Here is a 23,743-nt window from a genome sequence, read left to right as displayed (position 1 = left end):
AAAGGAAGTGTGCAATTCACGTGCTTGTTAACAAAAGATGGAAAAATGACTATTTTGTTCTTATGTGTTAAAAGATACTATTTTTTTTGTATATTATTTAACTTATTATTTGTCACTAATAATTATTTTTAAAAAAATCATAAATTTTATTTTGATTAGTATTTCATATTTATGTTTTTAAAAATGTTAAAAATATTTTTAATTAAATAATGCTCCCACTAGTAATATAGTTTTTCATTCATACACAATATTTAAACTTACATGATTGCAAAAATAATTATTTTATTAATTAGTCAAATAATATATGTGCACGCAATTATACTCTGATATCAACTCTAAATATATAATTTTAAAAATAAATTAAAAAGGGTAAAATTGAATTAAGATTATTATAATAAAGGTAAAATAATAAAAAATAAAGTTAAATTTATTTGGAAAAAAAATGAAGCAGCTAAAAGCACCCCTGAAGATGTTTCTAACTTTTGATCTAAAATCATTTTTTCTTAGCTATTTCAAAAGTAAAACTTGGCATCCCAAACACTTCAAAAGTACTTTTAGAGAACCAGAAGTTGAAAAACGCTCTTTTGAAGTGCTCGCAAGCACTCTCTAAATAAAAAATGCAATATTCTCAAATAATCCAACGATTAATTCATAATAAACACATATTAAAATAATTTACTAACGAAATATACAATTTTAACAAAAGAAATACCCACTTTTTTTTTTCGTAAACGTAATTTTCATTAATAAAAAAGAACACATAATAGTACAACAAAGTTTTTTAGTTGGTTTCTCCTTCGACAGACTAAGGGATAAGCCATAATCTAAATAAGGCACATGTACTAATAGACGTGGCTAGGTTAATACTAAGGATGCGTTGTTTGACATCTTCCACAATCAAGAAGGCCGACGTGGCGGGAGTCCTCTCTTCATGCTCAAATCTCCTCAAGTTTCTTGCTCTCCAGATGTGATAAACACCTGAGGCTAGTAAAGCTCGGTAAGCAAGGTTAGCAATGTGTTTTACCCTCCATTTTCGTGATGCCCATTCGATATCAGTCGTCCAATCTCTGTTGGGCCATAAAAAACACACCAATCTGCGAACCTCAGAAAGACATCGTCTGCTAAATCGGCATTGAAAGAAAAGGTGACTATGGGTCTCCGTCGCACCCACATCACACAAAACACAATCGCTGAGGTGAGAAAGCCATGCTTTATCCGTTGTTGGCAGTTTTCCCAAAATTGCCATCTATAAGATAAACGTGTGACGTGGGATCTTACAGGAGCCCAAAAGTAGTGAGCCCATCCTACTTTCGGCCTTGGTGGATCAAATAATCGGATAAGGGCCTGTGTTAAAGGTTTCCCGCTTTGAAATCGCCAGATGATACGATCCTCGCCTCCATGGATGTGGGGCAATGTGTGTAAGATCTCTAGGCATTCAGAATTAGTGAAAGGAGGCCATTGCCAAACACCCTCATCTATGACGGTGTTGAGCTTGGTTGAAATACCCATTTATCATAGTTCGATTTATCACTGAAATGCTCCGGCAGAAGGGCCATTCCAATCCCAAACCACAATAACCTTCATTTCATGGCCTCTTTTTCTTTTTCTTGACTCCAAATATCTGGAGCAATTTAGGATTTTTTTTTTTTTTTGAGAGATTATGAGGAGGATTGGGGAGAAAAATTGGAGGCTAAGGGTTTTCTCCACATAAACTCATTTGTTTTGTCTCTTCAAGTTTTTATTATTTTATATTTTTTTACTGTATTCACATTTAAAATAGGTGAGAATTTTTTCCCTCCTTTCAACTGAGTAACAACAAATGCTTCTCACTCCAGCATTTGTCGTTATGTTTTAACGGCAAATAATGATGACGATCAATTTTGCGATCGAATGGTTTTTATTTAATAAAATTTACCAAATTTGGGGTTATTCTATAAAAATTGTAAAATGAGGGACTCTTTTTGAAATTATCTAATCCTACCGGACCAAGTTTTACAATTTTGCCTGAAATTTGGGTAACAATCGCGAGTTCCCAACTCCTAATTTTATTCTCAATAATAAAATACAACTTTTTGCGAAATCCTAAAAATTCGAAGTCAAATGTGTTCTACACAATCACGAACTGTTGAGCATTATAATTAAGCTGCTTGAATTTTTGCAGTTCCCTCTGATCCGTCAGTTTAATCAAAGGACTCCCAATTCCGGCTGCGGGTTCGTGCGAATTCGAAGGAGAGATGGTTCTGACGCAGAAAATCCACGAGGCATTCAAGGGAACGGTGGAGCGAATTACGAGCCCCCGCACTGTCTCCGCATTCAAAGAGAAAGGCGTTCTCAGCATCAACGAGTTTATTGTCGCGGGCGATAATCTCGTCTCCAAGTGCCCCACATGGTCCTGGTAAATTTGGGATCTTGGCCCCAATTTGTTTTCCCCTTTTTCCCCAATTGCCAGTTATATATAGTTCTCTTTGTGTGGACTCTTCTGGGAAACTATTGAGCTGATTATGGATGCATGATTCGGAACTCGTTCAGTTATTTTGGGTTTACAATGTGCCAGGAATGTCTAAATTTGGTTCGTTTGATGCAAGAGCTTGTTTCTCTGATTCTATTTTGTCACAAAATTGATTCTTTATGAATGCGGCCATTTGCCTAGAAGCCGATTGACGAAACTAAATCCTTGTGAACCCTCAAATGAATATGTGATCTTCAACGTATTTATTCGTTATGTTTAGTTTCTGGGTCCAAGTTCAATTTTAAATGCCATAATGCTGGGATTTCCTGCCCCTTGTATTCCTGATAGTTTAGTTGTAGACTATTAGGTTCATTTTGTAGTCTGATCCTTGTGGGAGGAATGAGTACTTGATCTATTGTTACCTGTCTTCTTTATGGACAGAAGCATGTGAAATTTGGTTCCGAATAAGTGGAACCTTTTTGTTCTTTTTCCGGATGATGATGTGATTTATCATCTTGGTATTTGATACCTGATTTCCGTCTTATGGGTTCTGTGTCCTGTGTAAAGGGAATCTGGTGAACCTAGCAAGAGGAAGTCATATCTGCCCCAAGATAAGCAATTCTTGATTACTAGAAATGGTAAGTTATTTCCATTGTATCATACAGCTGGTAGAGCACCAATATGACAGTGGCATGAATTTCCTCGATAAACTTTCTTTCACCTAGGCATTTCAATGACTATATTGTTGTAAATAACAACCTTCCAGAACCTCCTATCCGCTCATTTCATTACTCCGTGTGGGCGTATTTGTGGTGGCTTTGTTGTTCTTATTTATTTGCTCCTTTCTTTCTTACCATGTTTCTGCATGCAGTCCCATGTCTTCGTAGAGCTTCCTCAATTGAGGAAGAATATGAGGCTGCTGGAGGTGAAGTTTTACTGGATAATGAGGACAATGATGGTTGGCTGGCAACTCATGGGAAACCTAAAGGTTTCTAGTCCATCTGTTAAAGCTGAATTTTTTTGTAAATGTGATTAGTTACTTTACTATTGTTGCTTGACTTCATCCTCTTCTCTCCAGAAAACAAAGATAACGAGGATGAAAATTTACCCTCCATGGAGACATTAGATATAAGCAAGAAGAATACAATTCAGTCAATTTCATCTTACTTTGGAGGAGAGGAAGAGGAGGAGATTCCAGACATGGAAGAATTTGAAGAAGCAGACAACCTTGTTGAAAATGATCCTGTAAGTTACATCCTGAGCATACCTAAAATTTCAGGCTATACAAAAACAATTAAAGTACAACTTTACTGAAAACAAGAAGAAGGAGAAGAATGATTGAAGTTACAATGCAGTTTCTGTACATTTGGATGATGTATTTAATTTTTTTGTGTTTGTTGCTCAATTTGAATCAGTAGTTCTCTCTAATCACTATAAGAAACAATAACAATTTTTTGCACATGTCGATTCGATTTGCGCGATTAATGCAGGCAACCCTTCAGACTGCGTACCTTGTGGCTCATGAACCTGATGATGACAACATTCTGCGAACCCGAACATATGATGTTAGCATCACGTAAGCCAATTTTAACATTGAAAATGTTCAATTACTTATGTTTCTGCCACGATCTCTGACTGGCTCTCTCTTAGGTATGACAAATACTACCAAACACCCAGGGTCTGGCTCACTGGATATGATGAGGTCAACATTCAATTTTTCTGTGGCCTATTTACTTTTATGTTTTGGTTGCAACTTGCAATTATATGTTATTCAGCTGAATTTAAAGCATGCAAATAGGTGATGATGTCATCTAAGTCCTGATTTGACAGTTTTTTGAATTGAATTGTTTATCCTTGCCATCTGTTACAGTCAAGGATGCTGTTGCAACCAGAACTTGTCCTTGAAGATGTTAGTCAAGACCACGCACGCAAAACGGTGAGTATGGTTTCAGCAATTTTTGGGTGCTGGATCTCATAATTGGAAGTTAATTTTTACTTGGCTATCCTCTACTAATAGATGGCATCTTCTTGATTTTATCGTTTTTAATTTTATGAATCTCACAGAGGGTAGCAAGGATTGGGGAGGGTGTTGTTTGAAGGACTTATTATTTCTTTAAATTGTTTGATTATAGTACTTCTCTTATTGTTTATTCATGAATGCCGTATCTCTACATTGCCAGGTGACAATTGAAGACCATCCGCACTTGCCTGGCAAGCATGCTTCTGTACATCCATGCCGCCATGGTGCTGTAATGAAAAAAATCATTGATGTGCTAATGTCAAGAGGAGTAGAGCCCGAAGTTGACAAGTAATTTGTTTACTCTGCCTGCCTATTTGAGAAACCACAGTTAGTTCCTGTCGTCAATAAAGAATTCTATCATGTTCTGCTTGTTCACATCTTATTCAACTCTGAGCTTCATCTAACAACTTCGTGCTTTGGTAAATTACAAGATCAATTCGATCTTGGTGTACGGAGATCAGTTTAGCAGCGTTATTTGCATAGCTTCTATTATAACTTGACTGAATATGAAATAGTAGGATTTGCCACTCTTTTTATGTTTTGTCCCATTTATGTGTATCCTAAGCATTTCTTCTCACAGGTACCTCTTCTTGTTCTTGAAATTTGTGGCTTCTGTGATCCCTACCATAGAATATGATTATACAATGGACTTTGATCTGGGTAGCTCTAGCTCCTGATTTCAAGGTAATCTTCTCTGAGATTGTTTTGCTGTATATTAATAAATACGCATCCTTTAATCTGCACTCGTATGGTTCATTTCCTTGTCGCCCTCTTGGCTGTTGCTAAATGAAAATCGAATGTGCTGCTACTTTGCAAGTGTTTCATAAACAGCTGTTGCTGCTACTTTCCTTCTCGTTTTTGACTTCTTTCTGATTGACGATTCTTACTTATTGTCTACTTCTTGCAGAATGTTGCGGGCAAATATCATGAAACCTCAAAGCTCTTATACAGCATTACTCTCAGCTAAATGCTGCAATCATCGTTCTTTGTACATAAATGTCCAAAAGAAAAAACACTCTATTGGACTTATTCCATAATTATAAGGGTATTCTAGGTGTTAATTTGGGTGGTTTCATGTTTAAATGGACTATTTGGGTGTGTTGGTTCTCGTGTCATATTGTCATCATAAATTATAATGACATGTATCATAGTTTGACCTTATTTTGGTTTCCTTAAGCCTGTGGCTCCGGATGAAAATCCTTTGTGCTCTTTGTTGAGACAATCCAAATTTGTTGGCACATAATTGAGGTAAGTAAATAATTTGTCAGTCCAACACACAAGAAGTCTGCTTCTTTCTTGAATTTCCAGAGAAAATTGTAATGGAAGTCTGTTATGGTACAAGCCCACGAGGGTAACTGTTTCTAGTTAATAATTTAGGCAAAAGTTGCATCATAATTTCAACAAATTTACTTTACACTTTAGTTAATATATATCTCACTCAAATATTAAGTATTAATTTTATGTTAAATGAGATAACTAATCACATTGTCGAAATTTGAATCTTTAATCTCATAGTTAATAATTTAGGCAAAACTGGTCTCATAGTTGAGGCTATTTCATGACTATGTTTTACAGCGCCATCTCAACCTGAAAGAAAATCACATGGGCTGTCTAAAGTGTTTGCAAAATTTCCAACATTTACTAAAATTAGTATTGAGGGAAGGACTGCAAAATTCCAATGTATTTATACAATGTTTACACCACCTTGTATTAAAGATGAGACTAACAAGCAAATTACCTAAAATAACCTTATAAGATGCAATTAAACATCAACATTTGAAGGATGTTGGTGTCCTTTTACAATCAAATGTTAGTGTTGACTTGGGTTAACTAAATCAATCTAGTCCCATAACTGTGATTTATTATTTCAATGGGATTTCTAATTATCAAAAAATTGGAATTATTCAGTTGGTTATTACCTTTTCAACCACAATCCTCACCACTACCAATTTACAAACAACTACCTCTATAAATATCAATCCAAATACTGGCAATCTTCCTTCAATAAGTAAAGGAACAACAGCACTTTTTCTTTAGATAAAAAAAAGATGACAAGTCGCCATTTCTTCTCACCACTTCTTCTCACTGCCCTTCACCTTCTCTCTTTCCCCCCACCTGCCTCCTCTTCTTCTGTAAGTGCAACTTTTCTCGTCTCTCTCTCTCTTTCTCTCTCTAATATGCCATGATGATTTCACGATTTTCGTATCCCTAATGTCGCAGGCTGACTGCGTCTACACTCTCTACGTTCAAACCGGTTCTATCATAAAGGCCGGAACCGACGCCCGGATCAGCATCGCGCTCGGCGATTCCAGTGGGGGATCCGTTTGGATACCGGATCTAACTGACTGGGGCCTCATGGGCCGCAAACACGACTACTTCGAGAGGGCAAATCTCGATGTCTTTACGGGTCGGGGCCCATGTATTGGGAGGCCCATTTGCAGGCTTAATGTGACTTCTGACGGGTCGGGGCACCATCACGGTTGGTTTTGTGATTATGTTGAGGTAACCTCTACCGGACCCCATATGGGCTGCGGCCAGTCCATTTTCTATGTGGATCAGTGGCTGGCGTCGGATGCTCCGCCGTACCAGTTGTCGGCTGTCATCGACGGGTGTCATCAGAAGGCCCAATGGGACGGTGGGCCTTTCGCTGTTGGAAAGCCCAATGGGCATTATTCGGAGTAATTTTCATGATCAACGGCCCATTATTATGATTTTGTGTGTGTGTGTGAGAGAGAGAGAGAGAGAGAGAGGCTATTGTTTGGTTTTTATTGAGATTTTGATGAGTTTGAGCTTTTTTCTTGAGGTAAATAAGTAGAATATCGTTTAAATAATCTAAATGAGGAGTCATTTTTTTTGCTATATGAGTTATCTCATTTTGTTTCCTTGTAGTTTTAATTATTTTTGTAGCATTATATTTAAAATTCTGCAGTTGTATTCAAGTACAAAATCTAAGACCTTCCACTAATATTGTTGACAGAATTTGCTATGAGGCTTTCTTGCAATATATACTAATAATAGAATTTACATCTATATTCCTTGATTTATTATTTATTTGCATAAATTATTTCAATCTCTTAAAATATACATACATTCATAAAAAAAATATCGTAATTATTTATACAAATTATCCCTACTTTTTTACTATAACTGATGGTTGGAATTCCATAACCACAACTTTGCTATTAATGTGGATAAAAATGGGTTCAAGAAGAAAATCTCATTCCCTTTTGATGAAACGAAACAGCTAGAGGAAACACGCTCGAACAAATTTTAAGACAAAATTATATATTATTCAATTTCCTTATTTAACAATCACTGAGTGGAGTATCTAAAAGTTTAAATATAACAAACTTGTCATTCAAGTGTGCAATTTCGTCTTATCCTTTATTTAATTCTCTTGACATTTCTAGTAGCATGACAAATCGATTATTTGAACTTTGATATGATCATGCGACTCTCTTGCAATGTGCTTTTTACTTTAATGACCTTGAGCGAACTAAAGATTGTCACTGATGCTACAGATTTTGAAAAATATCTCCTGGGAAACTACAAAACTAGGCACGTGGTCAGTTGGCAAGACTTCCAAAATTTTCTACTCGTGATCTCAGGTTCGACTCTCGCCCTTCCCTTTTTCCCTCTTCTCTTTCTTTCATCGTCGTCTTCGTCAACCCTAACCCAGAATTTTGCAGAAAGTAGCTTGAATTCTCCGATCATTTGATGTCATCTTATCGGAATTGTTTCCTCCCCCGCAGATTCAGCGATTTTGAAAAGTGTTCGCCGGGTGCATGGATCCAGATCCGCCTTCATCCACGCCGAGGAAGGTCTGCGCTTCATTTTCCTTTCCATTCCCTTTAAATCTTCAATTTCCAACCTCATTATAACCTTAATTTAATTAATTTCGCTGTTTTTAACTATTCATATACTGTTTTTTCAGGTCAAATTTGCACCAAAAGGACCCCCTCGCAGAGCACCGCAACCCCTCACCGCTAAATCGTACTCTTAAAAACCCAATCATTGGTTTATATTACAATTGTTTTGTTTTTAAGTTTAAATTTTAATCCTGAAATTGAAAATGTGGTTGTAGTGAAACAGCTGCTCAGGATGATAGCGATGATGAGCAAACACAACAGTTTCTCACTCGCAAAGTTCATGTATCTCTCTCTCTCTCTCGCTCTCTCATTTTGCTCTCTCTACAAGTATGTAGTGTGTATATATTTATATATATATTAAATTGTAATTTGGTGTTTTACGAGTTTGGCTTACCTTTTTTTATAGTCAAATCTACTGAAACTGCTACTCAATTTTTGTAAAGGAGATAGGGACTTCAATTTTTTATTTTTTTTAATAATTATGAAAAATATTTATATATTCTTTCTGGGTGGTGGAGAATAGCAACTAGCAACATTGGATTGGAGGACCATTTTGCTTGAGTCGTAGTGATTATAGTTTGAAATTAATTGATGAGATTAACAACTAAGTTGTCATTATTACGTTACTAAGTTTTTTTTCTTTTATTTTTCTTTTGAAGTACAAAAAAGAGTTTGTGTGTGTTTGGCTCCGGCCAGGACTACAGGCTACAGCATCCCTCGTGGACTTATAGGACGACTTTGTCGGTTATCCTGTAACTTAACAATCGGAAAATTGCATTCCTGATGTTCTTACCGCTATATATCGTTATTCAATGTGTAGGAGCATCTAACAAGGCGAGGATCAAAGGTGGAGAAAAAGTGTAATCTCTTTTCCGCACTTTCTTTCGTTTGCAAATTTGTCGAACAAGTGTCAATTATTTCATGTCCAACCTCACATAAAAGTATTTTAATGAACAAGCATCGATGATTTAATGATATTGGATAGAGAAATATTAAGTGGTTGGTATCTTCATCATCGTCGCTCATTAGCATCAAACTCATTTGGAAACTTACAGCTTCGGCACAAGTTGCTTTTTCACATGGAGTTGCAGCAAACACCATTAGGACCTTTGGGAAACCGAGGGAGAGGACTGGGGATAGGGCTGATGCAGCCGACTCAAACGAGCCTGCTATCAGTGACGACCAAAACCTTGTTGCTTCAGTATCAACTGCTGGAACGGAAGGAGTAGATGAAAATACCGCAAGTTCAGCTGATGCTCTAGTTGTGAAGAAGAAAAGAGAATATAAAGAGCCTTGGGTAATGGAATTTGGTTCTCCCCCCTGGCCGTTTTCTCCAAACATATGGAAAAAGACGTGTGTAGTTTCTTGCCTGCTCACTGTTACTCTTAATGCCTTTGCAGGATTACAAACATAGTTATTATCCTACTACCCTACCTTGGAGAAGGCCTTACTCCGGCGACCCAGGTATGTCTCAGGTGCATTATGAGTTTGGGTGAACAAACATCATGACTGGCTGCAAAATTATGAAAATCTCTTACTAGAAATGTATTGATTCTTCTAATATCTATGCTAGTCTTGTTATGATTTCGCTATGAGTTCTCTTGATGCATTGTCATTTACAGCTGACCTTTTTTCTGTTCCCTTCCTGCAGAAAAACTTGATAAAGAAGAATTCGAGGAAGCTTCAGAATACGATGAAAATAATCTTTCTTCTGCTTCAGATCTCGGTTTGCTGGTTTGTATTCTGGCTGATTAATGCTAGGACGTTTCTGTGTGTGCACAAGTAAACTCGGATATAGATATATTTTGATTATCTTGTGCTACTTGATTTGTTTTTTCCAATCTGATTTACTGCCTCACAGGGCCAAGACGATACACAGCGGATGTTGTTTTTCCAGTTTCCTCCTAATCTTCCCTTAGGCAGGCGGCAGACTGGTACCAACAAGAGAGATACAGCTAATGACTTGAAAGCACTAGAATGTGGAGTTTTTTCAGCTGCTTCTAAGGGGAAGGAGATAGTTGGCTGCGGTCCAAGAGTTTCAGGTATTTCAATGGGCACAAAAGGGAAAGATATAGCTCCAAACTCCATAAATCTAGTCAGCGGGCATCCCTCAAATAAAGGATGTAGTTTGGAGGAGTTGCCGGAGGGATACATGGGCAAGATGCTGGTGTACAAAAGCGGCGCTGTTAAGTTGAAGTTAGGAGACATCCTGTATGATGTGAGTCATTTTGACCCTTCTTGGTGCTTTCCAAGTTCTCTTGAATTACATCGTTTTGCTCTCGGGTCCAAGTTGTTCCTGTGATGATTTTCTCTGGAAAAGAAGGGTCCTTTTAGGTGATTCACTCTCAGAAAATTTAATCTCTGGCTTTTTTTGGGTTCTGCAGTACATATTGTAGCTTATTTCCCATAATCCACATATAGTGTACCTGTGATATTTGTGCAATGTCTTCTATATTATGAACCGTACTCAGATTAACTACTTCAACTCAGAGGAATACAACATACCTGATAGCATATTGCGGCTTGCAGGTTTCTCCTGGTTCTGATTGTACTTTTGCTCAAAGTGTTATGGCGATCGACACCACCAATAGAGATTGTTGCGACTTAGGGGCACTGAACAAGCGGGCTGTTGTCACTCCAGATATTGATTTCCTGGTAGATAATGTGATTGATTTGGGGTAAGGCTGTTCCACCCTAGAACCTATCGAAGATTGTGAATCTGTGATGCAAATTTATGGTGTCTTCAACCCAGTTGAAACATTAGTACACTGGGGATTCAGCCCAGAATCCAACATCAACAGCAGAAAATTCACTGATGTGTAGTTTTGCAATAGTTGGAACATCATCCAGAGGTGTACATTTTGCACAGATATGTGACTTCACTAACTGGAATTAATGCTACCATGTTGCTTCCTACAATCCCAAAATTCTTCCTGTTCTAGAATATATATAAATCGGTGGAACTTCAAAAGCCAAACACCATATTTGCTGCAACCAGGCTAAGAGTAAATATACAGAATTAAGATAGAACTCATTTATTCATTTTATATAGAACAACTGAACTTAAACACAAGAGAATAAAGAGAAAAGATGGGGAAACTTCGACTCTGAAGGTCTCTGTGGAGCAACCACTAATTGAAGTCGACAAATTACGATCATGCACTCTGTGCTCGAGTCACGACCACAATTAAGAGGACGATAATCGAAATAAACAAAGAACTTTTCAGCTTTTCCTCAAAAGGATCAACTATATTTCCTTTCTTCTCTTCATTTGAAGGATGATAAACTCCATTGAAGATTTTAGTGATCTTGTCAATCAGTTGAATGATATTTGCCTTGGCATTCACAAAAACCCAACTCAGAACATCCTTGACTGGATTGGAGTCATCAGACTCCTTTTCTCTGTTATCATCTTCTTCATCAGCTAATCAAGCCCATCAAACACAAAGTCAAGGATTAGATCAATAGCTAATTTCTTCAGGATTTCCAAGTTATTACTGTTTGGAAGTAGTTGAAACTTGAAACACAAACCTCGACAGATTGAACCCCTGAGCTCCTTAACAGCATCATTGTTCAAGACAGCATCCCAAACTGCTCTATCAGATGATAGAGAGAGTACCATTCTCTAAATGCAATCAGAAAACAGAAAACTCGCAGTTCAGTGATATTAATTTGAAGAAATTTATACAAACATACGTCACCAAACTCAGAAATAGAATCAAGCAAGACACCGTAATGTCATTCTTGCTAATTATATCTCGGGATCAATGTTACCATTGAAGTTCCAGCCGTCTTTCCAAAAGTCCACTACCATTTTGGATGGATTCTTTTTTTACTTACATATCAAAAACCTCAAACAATGTTCGACAGCAAACTGAGTCCAGCGAAATTCAAGTGACTCCATCACCAATTCATGTGCCTCAAACGAAATGCATGGATGGAAATTTCAGTAGCACTGAGATATGAAACAACAGAAACTAGAGTACAGATAAAGCACCTGGACAGAAGGTTCAGTCTGCAGTAAATGAAAGGCATCATAAACTCTACTTGATCCACACGGTCGCTGCAACATTCTTGAATTGTATACAGACAGTGAGGGTTCAAACCAATCAACCTCCGACTCAGATGAAGAAATCATCCCCTCGAATCCCTTCGTTCTGCTATCTTCATTGTCTACGTCCTTCTCTATATCCTCACTAAGCTTTTCCTTTGGAAAATGTTCAAAATAAGACGATCCAAGCACCCTTGAGACCAATACTCATTCAAACAAAGAATACATCAGCATCAAGCAGTAAAAAGCATTTGAAATCAAGAAGGAAGAATCTCAAGAAACCATAGAACAAATCCTACAATTGCGTTAGAGTATATTACATTTAAATAATGAATTAACAAGAAGTACAATTTGCAACTTGTTCTTATGAAAAATGAACGAGTTGGACAATTTTAACAAAACCCTTCAGAATTCTACATAATTACATTAACATACAAGGTCCACTTCGATGAACTAAACAGCAATTCAAGAACTCACTGTTGAAGAGAAGAAACTGCATGGTTCACTTCATCTCTGGATGGAACAGTTCCAAAGACAAAATCTTCACTACCATCCAAACACTCCCACTCCAAATCATCACTGCGAGTAGGTGATGAACAAGACCCCCATGCGGGACCGGAATCAGCATACACCGGCAGATTTACCAGTGAAGAAAAAGTCGACGGCGCGTGATTGTCATCATTGTTAGGCCCACCGGAAGTAGAAGATGAAAGAGTTAAAGCAGTGTTTGGGGTGGACACCAACTTTTCATTCAAGTGTTTGGCTTTTCTTGAATTGGCAGAGGCAATGCCGGAAGGCGAAGAGGGATCCGGAGGTGGGCCGCCGCCGCCAGGCCGTATAGCCCTTTGAACCGTTCTGAGCATGCCACCACCTCTGGCGCTGCCTCGACCACCGCCTCCGCCGAAAGACCTCCGCATGTTCTTATCTCTTCTATCGGTGTGTATCCAATGTATGTCACGATTGGTGTTACGCAAAGCTGTGACGCAGTCCGTTTAGATTTTATAGGCGAAAAGATTCGTGTGCGTCCGATGTGAAAAGTTAAGGATGGAATAATTTTGGAAGTTCATAAATTTTGTGAGACTCTCTCTCTCTCTCTCTCTCTCTCTCTCTCTCTCTCTCTCTCTCTCTATAACATAAATTTTTGGAATTGATATCAATGTTTTCTACTAGCCATTAGAGTCTTCAATATTATGAGAAAAATTCAGAATAGATTTTGGGTTAATCAACCTCAATCAATTATATAATAATTGTTTTATATTTATGGTATAATTAATATATAATTTAACAAAAATAATTAATTATACCATAAATATATTAATATACTTTTATATGATTGATTTGGTTCGACCAATCTAATTTAAATAAGTAGTACATGATAATATCCCAAATTACACCAGCAAGTAAATATTACCATATAAAACAATAATATAAAATTAATATATATCACGTTATTCTAAAAGTTTCAATAACTAAATAAAAAGTTTTAATACCTAAATTTTTTTTGTATCATTTAAAATCTATTAGAATTTATATCTTATGATGAAACGAGAGCACTCTTTGAATGTCTCGCGTTTTTCAATCTATCAACTTTTTTATTTTGTAATTATTTTATTTATTATCATGTCTCTCTTTCTCTTCAACTTCCACATGCCTTTTTGTTATTTTTTTCATTAATTTCTCTTTTTTTATAATTTTTTATTTATCTAATTGATATATTTTTAAATAATAATTAATTATAAAACTTTAAATTAATTGTGGGCACATCTGAATGTGACTACTGGAAAACTTCAGAATGTTTTCTAATGCACCAAAAAAGTTACTCTATTTAAAAAGATTATATCAAATTATTTCTCCTTTTTTTTTCACTCACCTCTTTATTTGTTAAGTATTATTTCCCCTTATCTCTCATATCACTTTTCATATCCAAGGTTTTATTTATCTACCCGATACCTAAAGGTCGGGGTATTTATTATTTCGATCCATTTAAATCACTTATATTACAATTCTGTAAATAATTGTACATTATAGATTAAGGATGGATTGCTACAGATGTGATGGCATCATTGGATCGGAGGGACCGAATGGAAATTTTCATGTATTTCACATCCTTAATTAATTTATTATTGATTGTTTTGCCCTTTTACAAAACTTTTCTTGCCAAAAAAAAAATATTATTGGGCGTAACTGCAACATGTTAATTCAAGTGGGTAAAATGCTATTTTAGGTTTTGAATGGGCAAAATGCAAATAAAGTGCAATTGAAGGGTGCAAAATGTAAATAAGGCAGTCCCGCACTCTAAAAACCCTAGTGGCGCCACGTGACTCGCCCCCAAATTCTCAATAAGCTTCTGTTAGGCCGAAGCTCAGTCCAGCGGCGACAACAATGGGTACTACTCTTCTTCTCCTTCCGCCGAATCCTGTGGGCCTGTTTCCAGTTCTCTTAATCCGCTAACCCTAATTCGGTTTGGATTAATTTTGTGGAGATTTTTATTTGTTTTGAAATATTGCGGGATCTATAGGTGCCTATACATATGTGTCGGAGCTATGGAAGAAGAAGCAATCCGATGTGATGCGGTTCTTGCTGAGGGTGCGTTGTTGGGAGTATCGTCAGCTTCCCGCTGTTGTACGTGTCACCCACCCGACCCGGCCCGACAAGGCCCGCCGCCTCGGCTACAAGGCCAAGCAGGTACTTTCTCAATTTCTTGAAAATTTTAAATTTCTGCTTTTCCAAGAGATTGTTGCTAACATATATGATTTGATGTGTTTATCGCCTCTGCTCTTTTGGTTCGGAGAGTTGCTTAATTTGATGATTTGATAGGCTTAATGTGGTTATGAGGTTGTTAATTTGTGTAGTGTTGTGGATCCTTCATAACCTTTGCCTTTTGCATTTCGTTACTTAGGTACGATAGATCCACTTTACTAAATTATACCAAAAATTAACATTTTCAGAGTCAAATAAATTCAGTTTTATAAAATTCCTTTTTGAATGTGAGTTTGGAGTCTAAACGTGGACTTATGAGATCAAGTAAATATGATTATTCTTTTTTATTTTTTGCCATGTGGAAAAACTGAGAAAATGTCAAAGTGCAAAGTGGTTCGCACCTATTAAATCAGATGCATAATTTACGTTGTAAATGATTCTCTATGCCAGTTTTGTAGTGTTTTCTGTGTCATTTGTTGTGGCCATGAATTCTTGGATTTTTATGTAAATGGATATACCATCCTGATATTGTAAAGGTAGAATGTGTGTGTAGATTATTCATCTAGCTGTCATGGTAGAATGTATAGCATCCATTAGCTTCTTCATTTATACCTTGTTAAGTTTTTACTTTTATCCAGTACCACATACGCATTTTTTCTAACCTTTTTTTTTGGGTGGCTTTGTCCCATTACCTCTTTTATGTTTTTGTGGTTAGTGAATGAATTTTTCCTTTCAGGGGTATGTGGTCTACCGTGTCCGTGTTAGACGTGGTGGAAGGAAGAGGCCAGTGCCCAAGGGTATTGTGTATGGTAAGCCCACAAACCAGGGTGTTACTCAATTGAAATTCCAACGCAGCAAACGATCAGTCGTAGAGGAACGTGCCGGCAGGAAACTCGGTGGTCTTAGGGTTCTGAACTCATACTGGATCAATGAGGTTTGCATTTAATTTTCACACTTCCGCTCTTATTTCCTCTTTTCATTCACTTACCAAGCCGCTGACGAATTAATAACTTGATACTGGACATGCTGATGAGGCTTTCACTAGCTACTGGACAAGTAATTGATTTCTTATGATCAATTGAGTGATTAAACCTCTTCAGTTCCCTTTTAAATACACAAAAACTGAGATATACTCTGGAGCGATTTTACTGAGTTTGTGGATTTAGGGCCTATTGAGGGTTTTGCTGGATGAATTTAAACGGTCTGGATTAATTATTCTGGCCATTCAACTTGTACTCTGCAGCTGTTGTCTTCGAATCCTAGTCATCTGCCTGTCCATACGAATTGAGGGCAAAGCTATAACTCTGTGTTTGCCCTGCAGGACTCAACTTACAAGTACTACGAGGTAATTCTGATTGATCCAGCCCATGCTACTGTCCGCAATGACCCAAGAATCAACTGGATCTGCAATCCAGTACACAAGCACAGGGAGCTCCGTGGACTTACTTCTGCTGGAAAGAAATACAGAGGTCTTAGAGGAAAGGGCCACTTGCATCACAAAGCACGCCCTTCAAGAAGGGCTACCTGGAAGAGGAACCAGACCCTGTCCCTCCGTCGATACCGATAATCTTCATGAAATTTTTGGTATTACTATAATAGAGTTAAATCTGTTTTCTCTGTTCTACAATTTTTTGTCCACTTCGAGAGAAGTCTAATGTTTCTTTGTTTAGCTTCTTTTTTGAGTTCATGATATCTTGACATTCGTGTTATTATGTCATGCGGACATTTATCGGCATCTACATCTGAAAGTCTTCTTGTCTGATTTTGCTGCTGTTAAAAATATCATTAACGTTACACCTTTGCGCACAAGCTTTATCATGAATTCTTGGACATTAATACGATCGGTCGCACCGTCTTACCATGTGTTTCTAGGTATAAAGAATGGTGCGTACGGTAAGACTGCGGAGCTGCAGGGTTTAAGGATTTTGTTACACAGACTTGTTTGACCATGCCTGTATGTTTTACGAGCAAAGTTTTCCCTTTCCTCTAAAAGTCTGGTGTATTCTTACACGACTCACAGTGATTGGTTGTGCTAAATCATGTTGTATGGATACGATTATCAGGAAATTGCATGGATGTGAATTGTGATTTAGTCCATGTTTGGATCCAATTTTTAGGTTTGGTTTGGGCCTTAGATGATTTGAGTGTGGGCCAAGCTTAGTTAAGTAATCCAAACACTAAAATCTAGAAGCCTGGATAATTAATTTTTTATTATGCAAAACTAAAAGGAAAAAAATATTATACGTAAGAAATATAATATAAATATCAAAATAAAATACTCTCTGATTACTTAATCTTGATTAACATGTTGGCGTGTCATAATATGACCTAAACCTAATCAATATCCCAAACGGAGTGTAGATAATTGGAATATCAACACTATTTATTCAGTATTAATTAATTTCCAACACAATATTTAAATCTGCTTTGAACACAGATCTTCACTAAATTTTTGGTTGAAAAATAGAAAATGGACATCTATATAATATTGGTGCCTGGGTTGTTATTTTCATTTAAATATGACTAGTGCTCGATGCATGTGGCCTATACGAACATATAAAAAAGAATTATAAAAACAGAATAAAGTTTGTGAAAAGAAATAATTTGTGTTCGCAGGCATTTAAGAAATTGGAATAGAGGGGAAAAAGGAAATATGTGGGGAAAATAAAAAACAATTGTTCTCTAAGGGGATGGAAAAGAATAAAATTCGTGAGAGAAACGAAATGATAATTGTGGAATAGTGGATTAAGACGGAAAAAATTTGTAATTGTGATATTATTAAAAATATATTAAAATTATTGTTTTTACAAAATAAATTAAAGAATAAATTTGGGTATTCAAATATTATATGATTAAAAAAGAAAATTTCCTTCTTATAATAGTATAGATAATTGTGGTATGTAGAGTGCTAATTCGGGTTTTTAATCTGGATGTGCAAAGTGCAAAAATGTATAAATGTGGGGTGCAAATTGCAAATCAAGCCCTCTCCCCTCTAAAAACCCTAGTAGCCTCAATCAGACTTGTTCTGAAGAAGATTCTGTTAGCCCAAAGCTCGCTGCAGCCGCGACACAACAATGGGTACTCCCTTGTTCTCCTTTTTGTCAAAACCTAATTCCGTTTATATGGAGATTCTGATATGTTGGGGGCCTCGCAGGTGCCTATACATACGTGTCCGAGCTATGGAAGAAGAAGCAATCCGATGTGATGCGGTTCTTGCTGAGGGTCCGCTGCTGGGAGTACCGCCAGCTTCCCGCTGTTGTGCGTGTCACCCACTCCACCCGGCCAGACAAGGCCCGCCGCCTCGGCTATAAGGCAAAGCAGGTATTTTAGCAATTTCTGCTTTCTGAGGCATCTGGTGGTGATGGTGGTTCGACAACGTTTTGTGTTAAATAGGCTTGCATTTGTTGACTCTGGCACGAAATGCTGTTGTTTTCTGTATAAGATTTGATGTGTTTATCGCCTCCGAATTTTGGGTTTCGGGAGAGTGGTGTAATGTGATAATTTGGTAGAGTCAACGTGGTTGTGGCATGTTGATTTTTATAATTTGTTGGATCCTTAATGGCATTCGCCTTACTTGTTTTAATAATTTTATTACTGAGTCTATTAAATCCAATGAATTAATAGTTCCGGAAATTAACAGCAATAGATTTTATGAAAAAGTTTCAGTTTTTAAACTATGCATTACAGTTTCTGCTTTTACTTATCGTTCTTATTTGATGTCCTAGTGTACTTGTATAAGAGTTGGCTTGACATGAAATTACTGTAAAGGCAACCTGTGAAGAAATTCACACATTTTACCATCTGGATAATCTAATGCCAGAACCAAAATGTAGGCCATTCAGTTTGCTGTCATGCAAAAATGTATCGTGTTGACTTCTTTGTTTATTTTATTCATGTCCTATTGATATAGGTGCTTTTGTCAATTTTCTTTTTTTGGTTTCTCTTATTCTTTTATATTTCTAGTTTTGTTAATGAATTTTGCCTTCCAGGGGTATGTCATCTACCGTGTTCGAGTTAGACGTGGTGGAAGGAAGAGACCAGTTCCCAAGGGTATTGTGTATGGTAAGCCCACCAACCAGGGTGTTACTCAGCTGAAATTCCAACGCAGCAAGCGATCAGTTGCAGAGGAACGTGCCGGAAGGAAATTGGGCGGTCTTAGGGTTCTGAATTCTTACTGGATCAATGAGGTGTTTAATCTGTTAGATATTCATTCTTATATTTCTCTTTCCATTCTCTTACTGGGTTCATGAAGCTTAGCAACTCAACTAACAATATGCATGAACTAGGCTTTGACTTGGCAACTTGAGAATAATGATTTCATATGATCAACTGTAATTAAACCTCCTCAGTTCCCTTCGGGAATAGGAAAAATGCTGGGAATTCTTTAGAGTGCTTTACTATGTTTTAAGCTAGTTATGATTTAGGGTGAATCAAGGATTTTGCTGGTAGGGTGTTAAAGATCCAAAGAAATAATTCTTGCATCTTAATTCGTAATCTGCACTGCAGCAAGTTGTGTGCAAATCCTAGTCATCTTCCTGTCCATACTAATTGAGGGCAAAGCTATAACTCTGTGTTTGCACTGCAGGACTCAACTTACAAGTACTATGAGGTAATTTTGGTTGATCCAGCCCATGCTACTGTCCGGAACGACCCAAGAATCAACTGGATATGCAATCCAGTACACAAGCACAGGGAGCTCCGCGGACTTACTTCTGCTGGAAAGAAATACAGAGGTCTTAGAGGAAAGGGCCACTTACACCACAAAGCCCGCCCTTCAAGAAGGGCTACCTGGAAGAGGAACCAGACCCTTTCTCTCCGCCGATATCGTTGATCTGCATGGTTTTGTTTGGTATTACTATAATAGAGTTAATATGTTGTCTCTGCTCTATGATTTTTGTCCACTTAAAGCAAGTTGAATGTTTCTTACTCAAGTTTTGTGTCATGGGAATTTCATATCTGTTGTTTCCTCTATATTTTGGCATTTAAGTCTGATATTTGCATTGGTGTCCTATCTTGCTGCTGTGTACCTGTCATTTCCGTTACAGCATTATATTCATATGAAGGCTGTTGCCATCACTGTGCTGCGAGTCTAAGATAGGTTATATCTTCCCCCTGTGATAGTTATTTCTGGCATATACTATTTTCTCATTACATTGTACGCATCTTTTTCTTACGATTTGACTGTTATCGTTATAGGAACTCGAGCAATTTCTGTCCTGTACTCGATATTTGTTGCAAGGCAATAACATCCAAACATGATCAATAAAACTATAGTCCGAGTCAAGTATAATCATTACAATTTGAGGCCTCTCAAGATATTACATGTACCTGCGTTAAATATGTAATTCTCTTTTGTTGGAAACTGCTGGGCCTGTCTATGTATGTGGCCTAGTCCTAGTTTGAATCCCAATTTCTTGCTTAGGCTTGGGTCTTAGGTCTTTAACAATATATGTTGTGGGCCGAACCCGTTATGTATCATAACGTGATATATTCGATACAAAGAAAAAGCACCTATGGCTTCCCAGGACCAATTTAATTGGTCTACTTGCATTGTGGATCTAGACAAATATGTTAAAAGCACAAGTCAACTAACAACCTCGTTTTACCTCGGATTAGGTAGCCTCCTTCAACTACAGGGATGTTTGCAATGGTTTATCTTAAATATTTTATCAGTTTTTCGCTGAAAATGAGTTAAGATAGGTGTTTTCAAGTTATATTTCATGATTGAGATAATTAGACTGTTTTATCATGTAGTTTGGTGTAATTATATGTAAATAATTTGTAATTTAAGAAATTATATAAAATCAATAAATAGGTCCCTCTGTGAATTTGTAATTTATGACGGGATATTTGATGTTATTTTTCATATCACATGAAATTTACGTGTAATTACTTCGAATTCTCAAGAGGAAGCAGTGCAATTCCCTTTATGTTTTTGAACCACTTAGATTAAGTTCATCTAAGTTGAGAATTACAAACATCTCCATACCAAGTTTTGCAGGTTCTTTATACGATAAGAATATTTTATGTTTGTTTTGACCATTTTATCCTCAAATATATAAATTTCAATATTTTCCCACTATTTTCCCCTAAAAAAATATATTATTCCCACTTTTTCACTCTACTTTTAAAATACTCTCAATTTTTTCTATAATTAAATTGTCAACACCCCTTGTTACATCAAGTGCACATCATTGCAATGCAAAAATTAAATCCTCTAATTCAAAAATTTCTAATGAACCCTGAACAACATTCTTCAATCAATCTGCCGACGAGATATAATTCACTTGATGAAATTGAGGTTACATAAAGATTATGAATTTGAACACCAGTATATGTATGAAATGTTGTTCTACTGCAGTAGTAGATGTCGTCTACAGTAATAGTAGGTGCTGTTTAGATGTCATTTATTTGACATTGTTGATTAGAGTATGATTATTGTAACTGTTTTTGTTAAATATTAATATTTGATACGAATAATTTTTAATTAAGATATTTTAATTTATAATAATTCATCGCTTAAGGGTAAAAAAAACGACATCGTCCCGATGGATAGTGGGAGTGGTAAAGGGTGATGGGTTGTCCTCCAATGTAACCATACAAGTGCTTGATAATTATAAGGTTTGAAAGCATGAGTGAGTGAGAAAGGCGTATTATCCCTCTCATCATTAAAGCTATAGACTAAATGCGTTTTTTCCCAATTAAGAACAATAAAAGGTTGAGAGAGAGAGAGAATGACAAAGTTTCAATCTTCTAAAACAACATGATTAGAGTTATTTGGGTTAAAAGCGTGGACTCCTTCACTCCACTTTCTTTGTCTTTCCTTCCAAATGCAGGAACGTTTAGGTGCCCAAAACACCTTCATCACATACACCTCACCATGCTCTAAAAGCCTAATATCAAGATTGTTAGATTGAGTGATTTCATTTTAAATTAGGATACTTATATCTATGCTCTCTATTTCCATAAATTATTCGTACAGGCCCATCATCAACATCACTTGCACAAATCACTCTATTTTTTAAAAAGTTACACATACATCCCTCGAAAACATCAACACCATTGTACAGACTATTCATATTTTTTTACTGTTAGTGGTGGTTTCTATTATTGCACAAAGACATAACTGGTTGTGTAATAAACCATGGATAAGGGAATGTAGATATAATTATCCCTTTTAAATTTTACACAAAATCCTTTTCCTTTTTCTTGGCTATCAATAAATTTTAAGTAATTCAGACTCCGGACACTCCTCATTTTTACGAGTGTCTTTGCGTTATGTTTTTTGGGTTCACAGCAAACAACAATCATATATATGTTAGCCAAGAATATGACTGATGCCATTAATAATAGGGTACATTACGTTAGCAATGTCTAAAATTAGGTCAAATTACATAAATACTTACTATTCTTTACAAAATTACAAGCATATCATTCAATGTCGTAATTGTAACTACAAGTACACTCCTACTCAGTAGTGAAATTTTGTACGAAATAACAACTCCTCTAGAGGTGTATCGCTAATTTTACAAAAGACGGAGAATACTTGTATAATTAGAATAACCTCATCAAACACTAATTTAATTTATTTATGATACTAACAAATTAAAGTTATGATACTCCACGACTCTAAAAAATGTATTTAATTTGTATTAAGTAGTTGATGTGCAAGTGTACAAATAGCCGATTAATATAAAATATATATAATTTTGTTAGCATTTTTATTTATTGCTTCAGTTATTCATTTAACATCCCAAACTTGTAACAACTCTTTCACTATATAGTTAGAATAATTGAGTTTTAACTCAGAGATGGATAATTAAACACTTAAAATAGCATGTTAATTTAACTAATTTAACAATTCATTTTGAACACTTTTTTTTTTAATCAATGTTCAAGTTTTGAAAACATAATTCAAACTCAATTTGATAAATTAGAGTTATTAATTAAATAATTTTTTAAAGAAATATTTTAATATTATAATATAAAATAGAAGACAAATTTATGATAAATGATAAAATTTGGAAATAATTAAATAGAGTCAAAGAAACATAGAAACACTCACTCAGATGAATAGGAATTTTTACTTATGTCAAAGTGACAATTTAATTGGGTTGGTGGAGGACAATATGATTAGGGTTTGAAGAGTAGTGAAGTAAGCATGTGAAGCTCCCACCTATAAGTCAAGATACTTCACTATGCTCAACATTTTCCTTGTAGCCTTTTAGCATAGGTGGGGTGGAAACGAGTCGAGCTTGAATTAATTTTTTTTAAATAATTAAATTCTTTTAGTAGAAATGAAAATTTTAAATTATTAAATAATTTTGATTATTTATAATATTTTTCGCCATTTTTAAAGAATGACTCAATAATGATTTAGTAATCAGAATCGCTTGATATTTATTTATTATGAAAAAGGCTAAAAAATAAACAATGAAGCTTTGCTCGATTGGTAAGGTTGAAACCTTATTATCAAAAGATTGTGAGTGCAAAGACTCCAAACGTGGGCATAATTTGTTGTTTCTTTGTCTCGTTTGAACGTATCTATTGATTTGAATTATCAATGTATTGAATCGGTTTTTGAATTTGAATGTATTGAATATGTAATGAATTGCATGCTATTAAAAAGAAAAAAAAAAAACTCTCAAGAATAG

General features: G+C 36.0%; 6 protein-coding genes across 10 annotated transcripts; 5 read left to right on the top strand and 1 right to left on the bottom strand.

Annotated features, from left to right (window-relative positions):
- The first annotated feature begins 2,053 nt into the window (after positions 1 to 2,053).
- On the top strand, positions 2,054 to 5,645 carry ATG3 (autophagy 3 (APG3)). Its single transcript, XM_011078094.3, has 10 exons — positions 2,054 to 2,395; positions 3,017 to 3,087; positions 3,321 to 3,437; positions 3,528 to 3,694; positions 3,940 to 4,025; positions 4,100 to 4,151; positions 4,320 to 4,385; positions 4,630 to 4,757; positions 5,050 to 5,153; positions 5,377 to 5,645. Exons 1-9 carry the CDS (start codon positions 2,235 to 2,237, stop codon positions 5,144 to 5,146), a joined length of 945 nt encoding a protein of 314 aa, XP_011076396.1. The 5' UTR covers positions 2,054 to 2,234; the 3' UTR covers positions 5,147 to 5,153; positions 5,377 to 5,645.
- Positions 5,646 to 6,427: 782 nt separating this feature from the next.
- Positions 6,428 to 7,328, top strand: LOC105160624 (PLAT domain-containing protein 3-like). Its single transcript, XM_011078093.3, has 2 exons — positions 6,428 to 6,601; positions 6,690 to 7,328. Exons 1-2 carry the CDS (start codon positions 6,518 to 6,520, stop codon positions 7,149 to 7,151), a joined length of 546 nt encoding a protein of 181 aa, XP_011076395.1. The 5' UTR covers positions 6,428 to 6,517; the 3' UTR covers positions 7,152 to 7,328.
- Positions 7,329 to 8,039: 711 nt separating this feature from the next.
- On the top strand, positions 8,040 to 11,257 carry LOC105160623 (uncharacterized). 3 transcript variants are annotated; one of them, XM_011078091.3, is made up of 10 exons: positions 8,040 to 8,077; positions 8,222 to 8,290; positions 8,404 to 8,462; positions 8,554 to 8,620; positions 9,159 to 9,198; positions 9,394 to 9,635; positions 9,739 to 9,802; positions 9,990 to 10,072; positions 10,200 to 10,556; positions 10,868 to 11,257. In XM_011078091.3, exons 2-10 carry the CDS (start codon positions 8,255 to 8,257, stop codon positions 11,018 to 11,020), a joined length of 1,101 nt encoding a protein of 366 aa, XP_011076393.1. In that variant the 5' UTR covers positions 8,040 to 8,077; positions 8,222 to 8,254; the 3' UTR covers positions 11,021 to 11,257. The 3 variants fall into 3 exon arrangements, with proteins under 3 accessions (XP_011076393.1, XP_011076392.1, XP_020549244.1); XM_011078090.3 differs by lacking the exon at positions 8,040 to 8,077 and having other exon boundaries at positions 8,084 to 8,290; XM_020693585.1 differs by lacking the exon at positions 8,040 to 8,077 and having other exon boundaries at positions 8,084 to 8,290; positions 10,200 to 10,672; positions 10,868 to 11,007.
- Positions 11,258 to 11,338: 81 nt separating this feature from the next.
- Positions 11,339 to 13,493, bottom strand: LOC105160622 (uncharacterized). Its single transcript, XM_011078089.3, has 4 exons — positions 12,867 to 13,493; positions 12,336 to 12,582; positions 11,870 to 11,963; positions 11,339 to 11,762 (listed from the first exon to the last, which is right to left on the bottom strand). The coding sequence occupies exons 1-4, from the start codon at positions 13,304 to 13,306 to the stop codon at positions 11,494 to 11,496; spliced, it is 1,050 nt and encodes a 349-aa protein (XP_011076391.1). The 5' UTR covers positions 13,307 to 13,493; the 3' UTR covers positions 11,339 to 11,493.
- A 1,152-nt stretch (positions 13,494 to 14,645) lies between these two features.
- LOC105160621 (large ribosomal subunit protein eL15) lies at positions 14,646 to 17,181 on the top strand. Of its 2 annotated transcripts, XM_011078087.3 has the most exons (5): positions 14,646 to 14,775; positions 14,908 to 15,074; positions 15,826 to 16,023; positions 16,411 to 16,673; positions 16,962 to 17,181. In XM_011078087.3, exons 1-4 carry the CDS (start codon positions 14,772 to 14,774, stop codon positions 16,654 to 16,656), a joined length of 615 nt encoding a protein of 204 aa, XP_011076389.2. In that variant the 5' UTR covers positions 14,646 to 14,771; the 3' UTR covers positions 16,657 to 16,673; positions 16,962 to 17,181. The 2 variants fall into 2 exon arrangements, with proteins under 2 accessions (XP_011076389.2, XP_011076388.2); XM_011078086.3 differs by lacking the exon at positions 16,962 to 17,181 and having other exon boundaries at positions 16,411 to 16,851.
- Positions 14,721 to 20,100, top strand: LOC105160620 (large ribosomal subunit protein eL15-like). 2 transcript variants are annotated; one of them, XM_088879705.1, is made up of 4 exons: positions 14,721 to 14,775; positions 18,244 to 18,410; positions 19,079 to 19,276; positions 19,675 to 20,100. In XM_088879705.1, the coding sequence occupies exons 1-4, from the start codon at positions 14,772 to 14,774 to the stop codon at positions 19,918 to 19,920; spliced, it is 615 nt and encodes a 204-aa protein (XP_088735831.1). In that variant the 5' UTR covers positions 14,721 to 14,771; the 3' UTR covers positions 19,921 to 20,100. The 2 variants fall into 2 exon arrangements, with proteins under 2 accessions (XP_088735831.1, XP_011076387.1); XM_011078085.3 differs by lacking the exon at positions 14,721 to 14,775 and adding an exon at positions 18,014 to 18,167.
- Positions 20,101 to 23,743: the final 3,643 nt, after the last annotated feature.

Source organism: Sesamum indicum, linkage group LG4 (assembly GCF_026168435.1).
Source record: "Sesamum indicum cultivar Baizhima isolate 11 linkage group LG4, ASM2616843v1, whole genome shotgun sequence".
In the NCBI taxonomy this organism is placed as follows: Eukaryota; Viridiplantae; Streptophyta; class Magnoliopsida; order Lamiales; family Pedaliaceae; genus Sesamum; species Sesamum indicum.
The sequence above is the reverse complement of the archived record's forward strand: the minus strand, read 5'-3'. Positions and strand labels throughout refer to the sequence as shown.

Bases quoted from the DNA above. Each gene is read 5' to 3' on its own strand.
- ATG3 (XM_011078094.3), top strand. From the start codon at position 2,235: ATGGTTCTGACGCAGAAAATCCACGAGGCATTCAAGGGAACGGTGGAG. The intron at 3,695-3,939 runs GTAAGTTACATC...CGATTAATGCAG, and splicing joins ACCTTGTTGAAAATGATCCT to GCAACCCTTCAGACTGCGTA. The intron at 4,026-4,099 runs GTAAGCCAATTT...GCTCTCTCTTAG, and splicing joins ACATATGATGTTAGCATCAC to GTATGACAAATACTACCAAA.
- LOC105160624 (XM_011078093.3), top strand. From the start codon at position 6,518: ATGACAAGTCGCCATTTCTTCTCACCACTTCTTCTCACTGCCCTTCAC. The intron at 6,602-6,689 runs GTAAGTGCAACT...CTAATGTCGCAG, and splicing joins CACCTGCCTCCTCTTCTTCT to GCTGACTGCGTCTACACTCT.
- LOC105160623 (XM_011078091.3), top strand. From the start codon at position 8,255: ATGGATCCAGATCCGCCTTCATCCACGCCGAGGAAG. The intron at 8,621-9,158 runs GTATCTCTCTCT...TTCAATGTGTAG, and splicing joins TTCTCACTCGCAAAGTTCAT to GAGCATCTAACAAGGCGAGG. The intron at 10,073-10,199 runs GTTTGTATTCTG...ACTGCCTCACAG, and splicing joins CTTCAGATCTCGGTTTGCTG to GGCCAAGACGATACACAGCG.
- LOC105160622 (XM_011078089.3), bottom strand. From the start codon at position 13,306: ATGCGGAGGTCTTTCGGCGGAGGCGGTGGTCGAGGCAGCGCCAGAGGT. The intron at 12,583-12,866 runs GTGAGTTCTTGA...ATTGGTCTCAAG, and splicing joins GCAGTTTCTTCTCTTCAACA to GGTGCTTGGATCGTCTTATT. The intron at 11,763-11,869 runs GTTTGTGTTTCA...GGGCTTGATTAG, and splicing joins CAGGGGTTCAATCTGTCGAG to CTGATGAAGAAGATGATAAC.
- LOC105160620 (XM_088879705.1), top strand. The intron at 18,411-19,078 runs GTATTTTAGCAA...TTTGCCTTCCAG, and splicing joins TCGGCTATAAGGCAAAGCAG to GGGTATGTCATCTACCGTGT. The intron at 19,277-19,674 runs GTGTTTAATCTG...TTTGCACTGCAG, and splicing joins ATTCTTACTGGATCAATGAG to GACTCAACTTACAAGTACTA.
- LOC105160621 (XM_011078087.3), top strand. The intron at 15,075-15,825 runs GTACTTTCTCAA...TTTTCCTTTCAG, and splicing joins TCGGCTACAAGGCCAAGCAG to GGGTATGTGGTCTACCGTGT. The intron at 16,024-16,410 runs GTTTGCATTTAA...TTTGCCCTGCAG, and splicing joins ACTCATACTGGATCAATGAG to GACTCAACTTACAAGTACTA.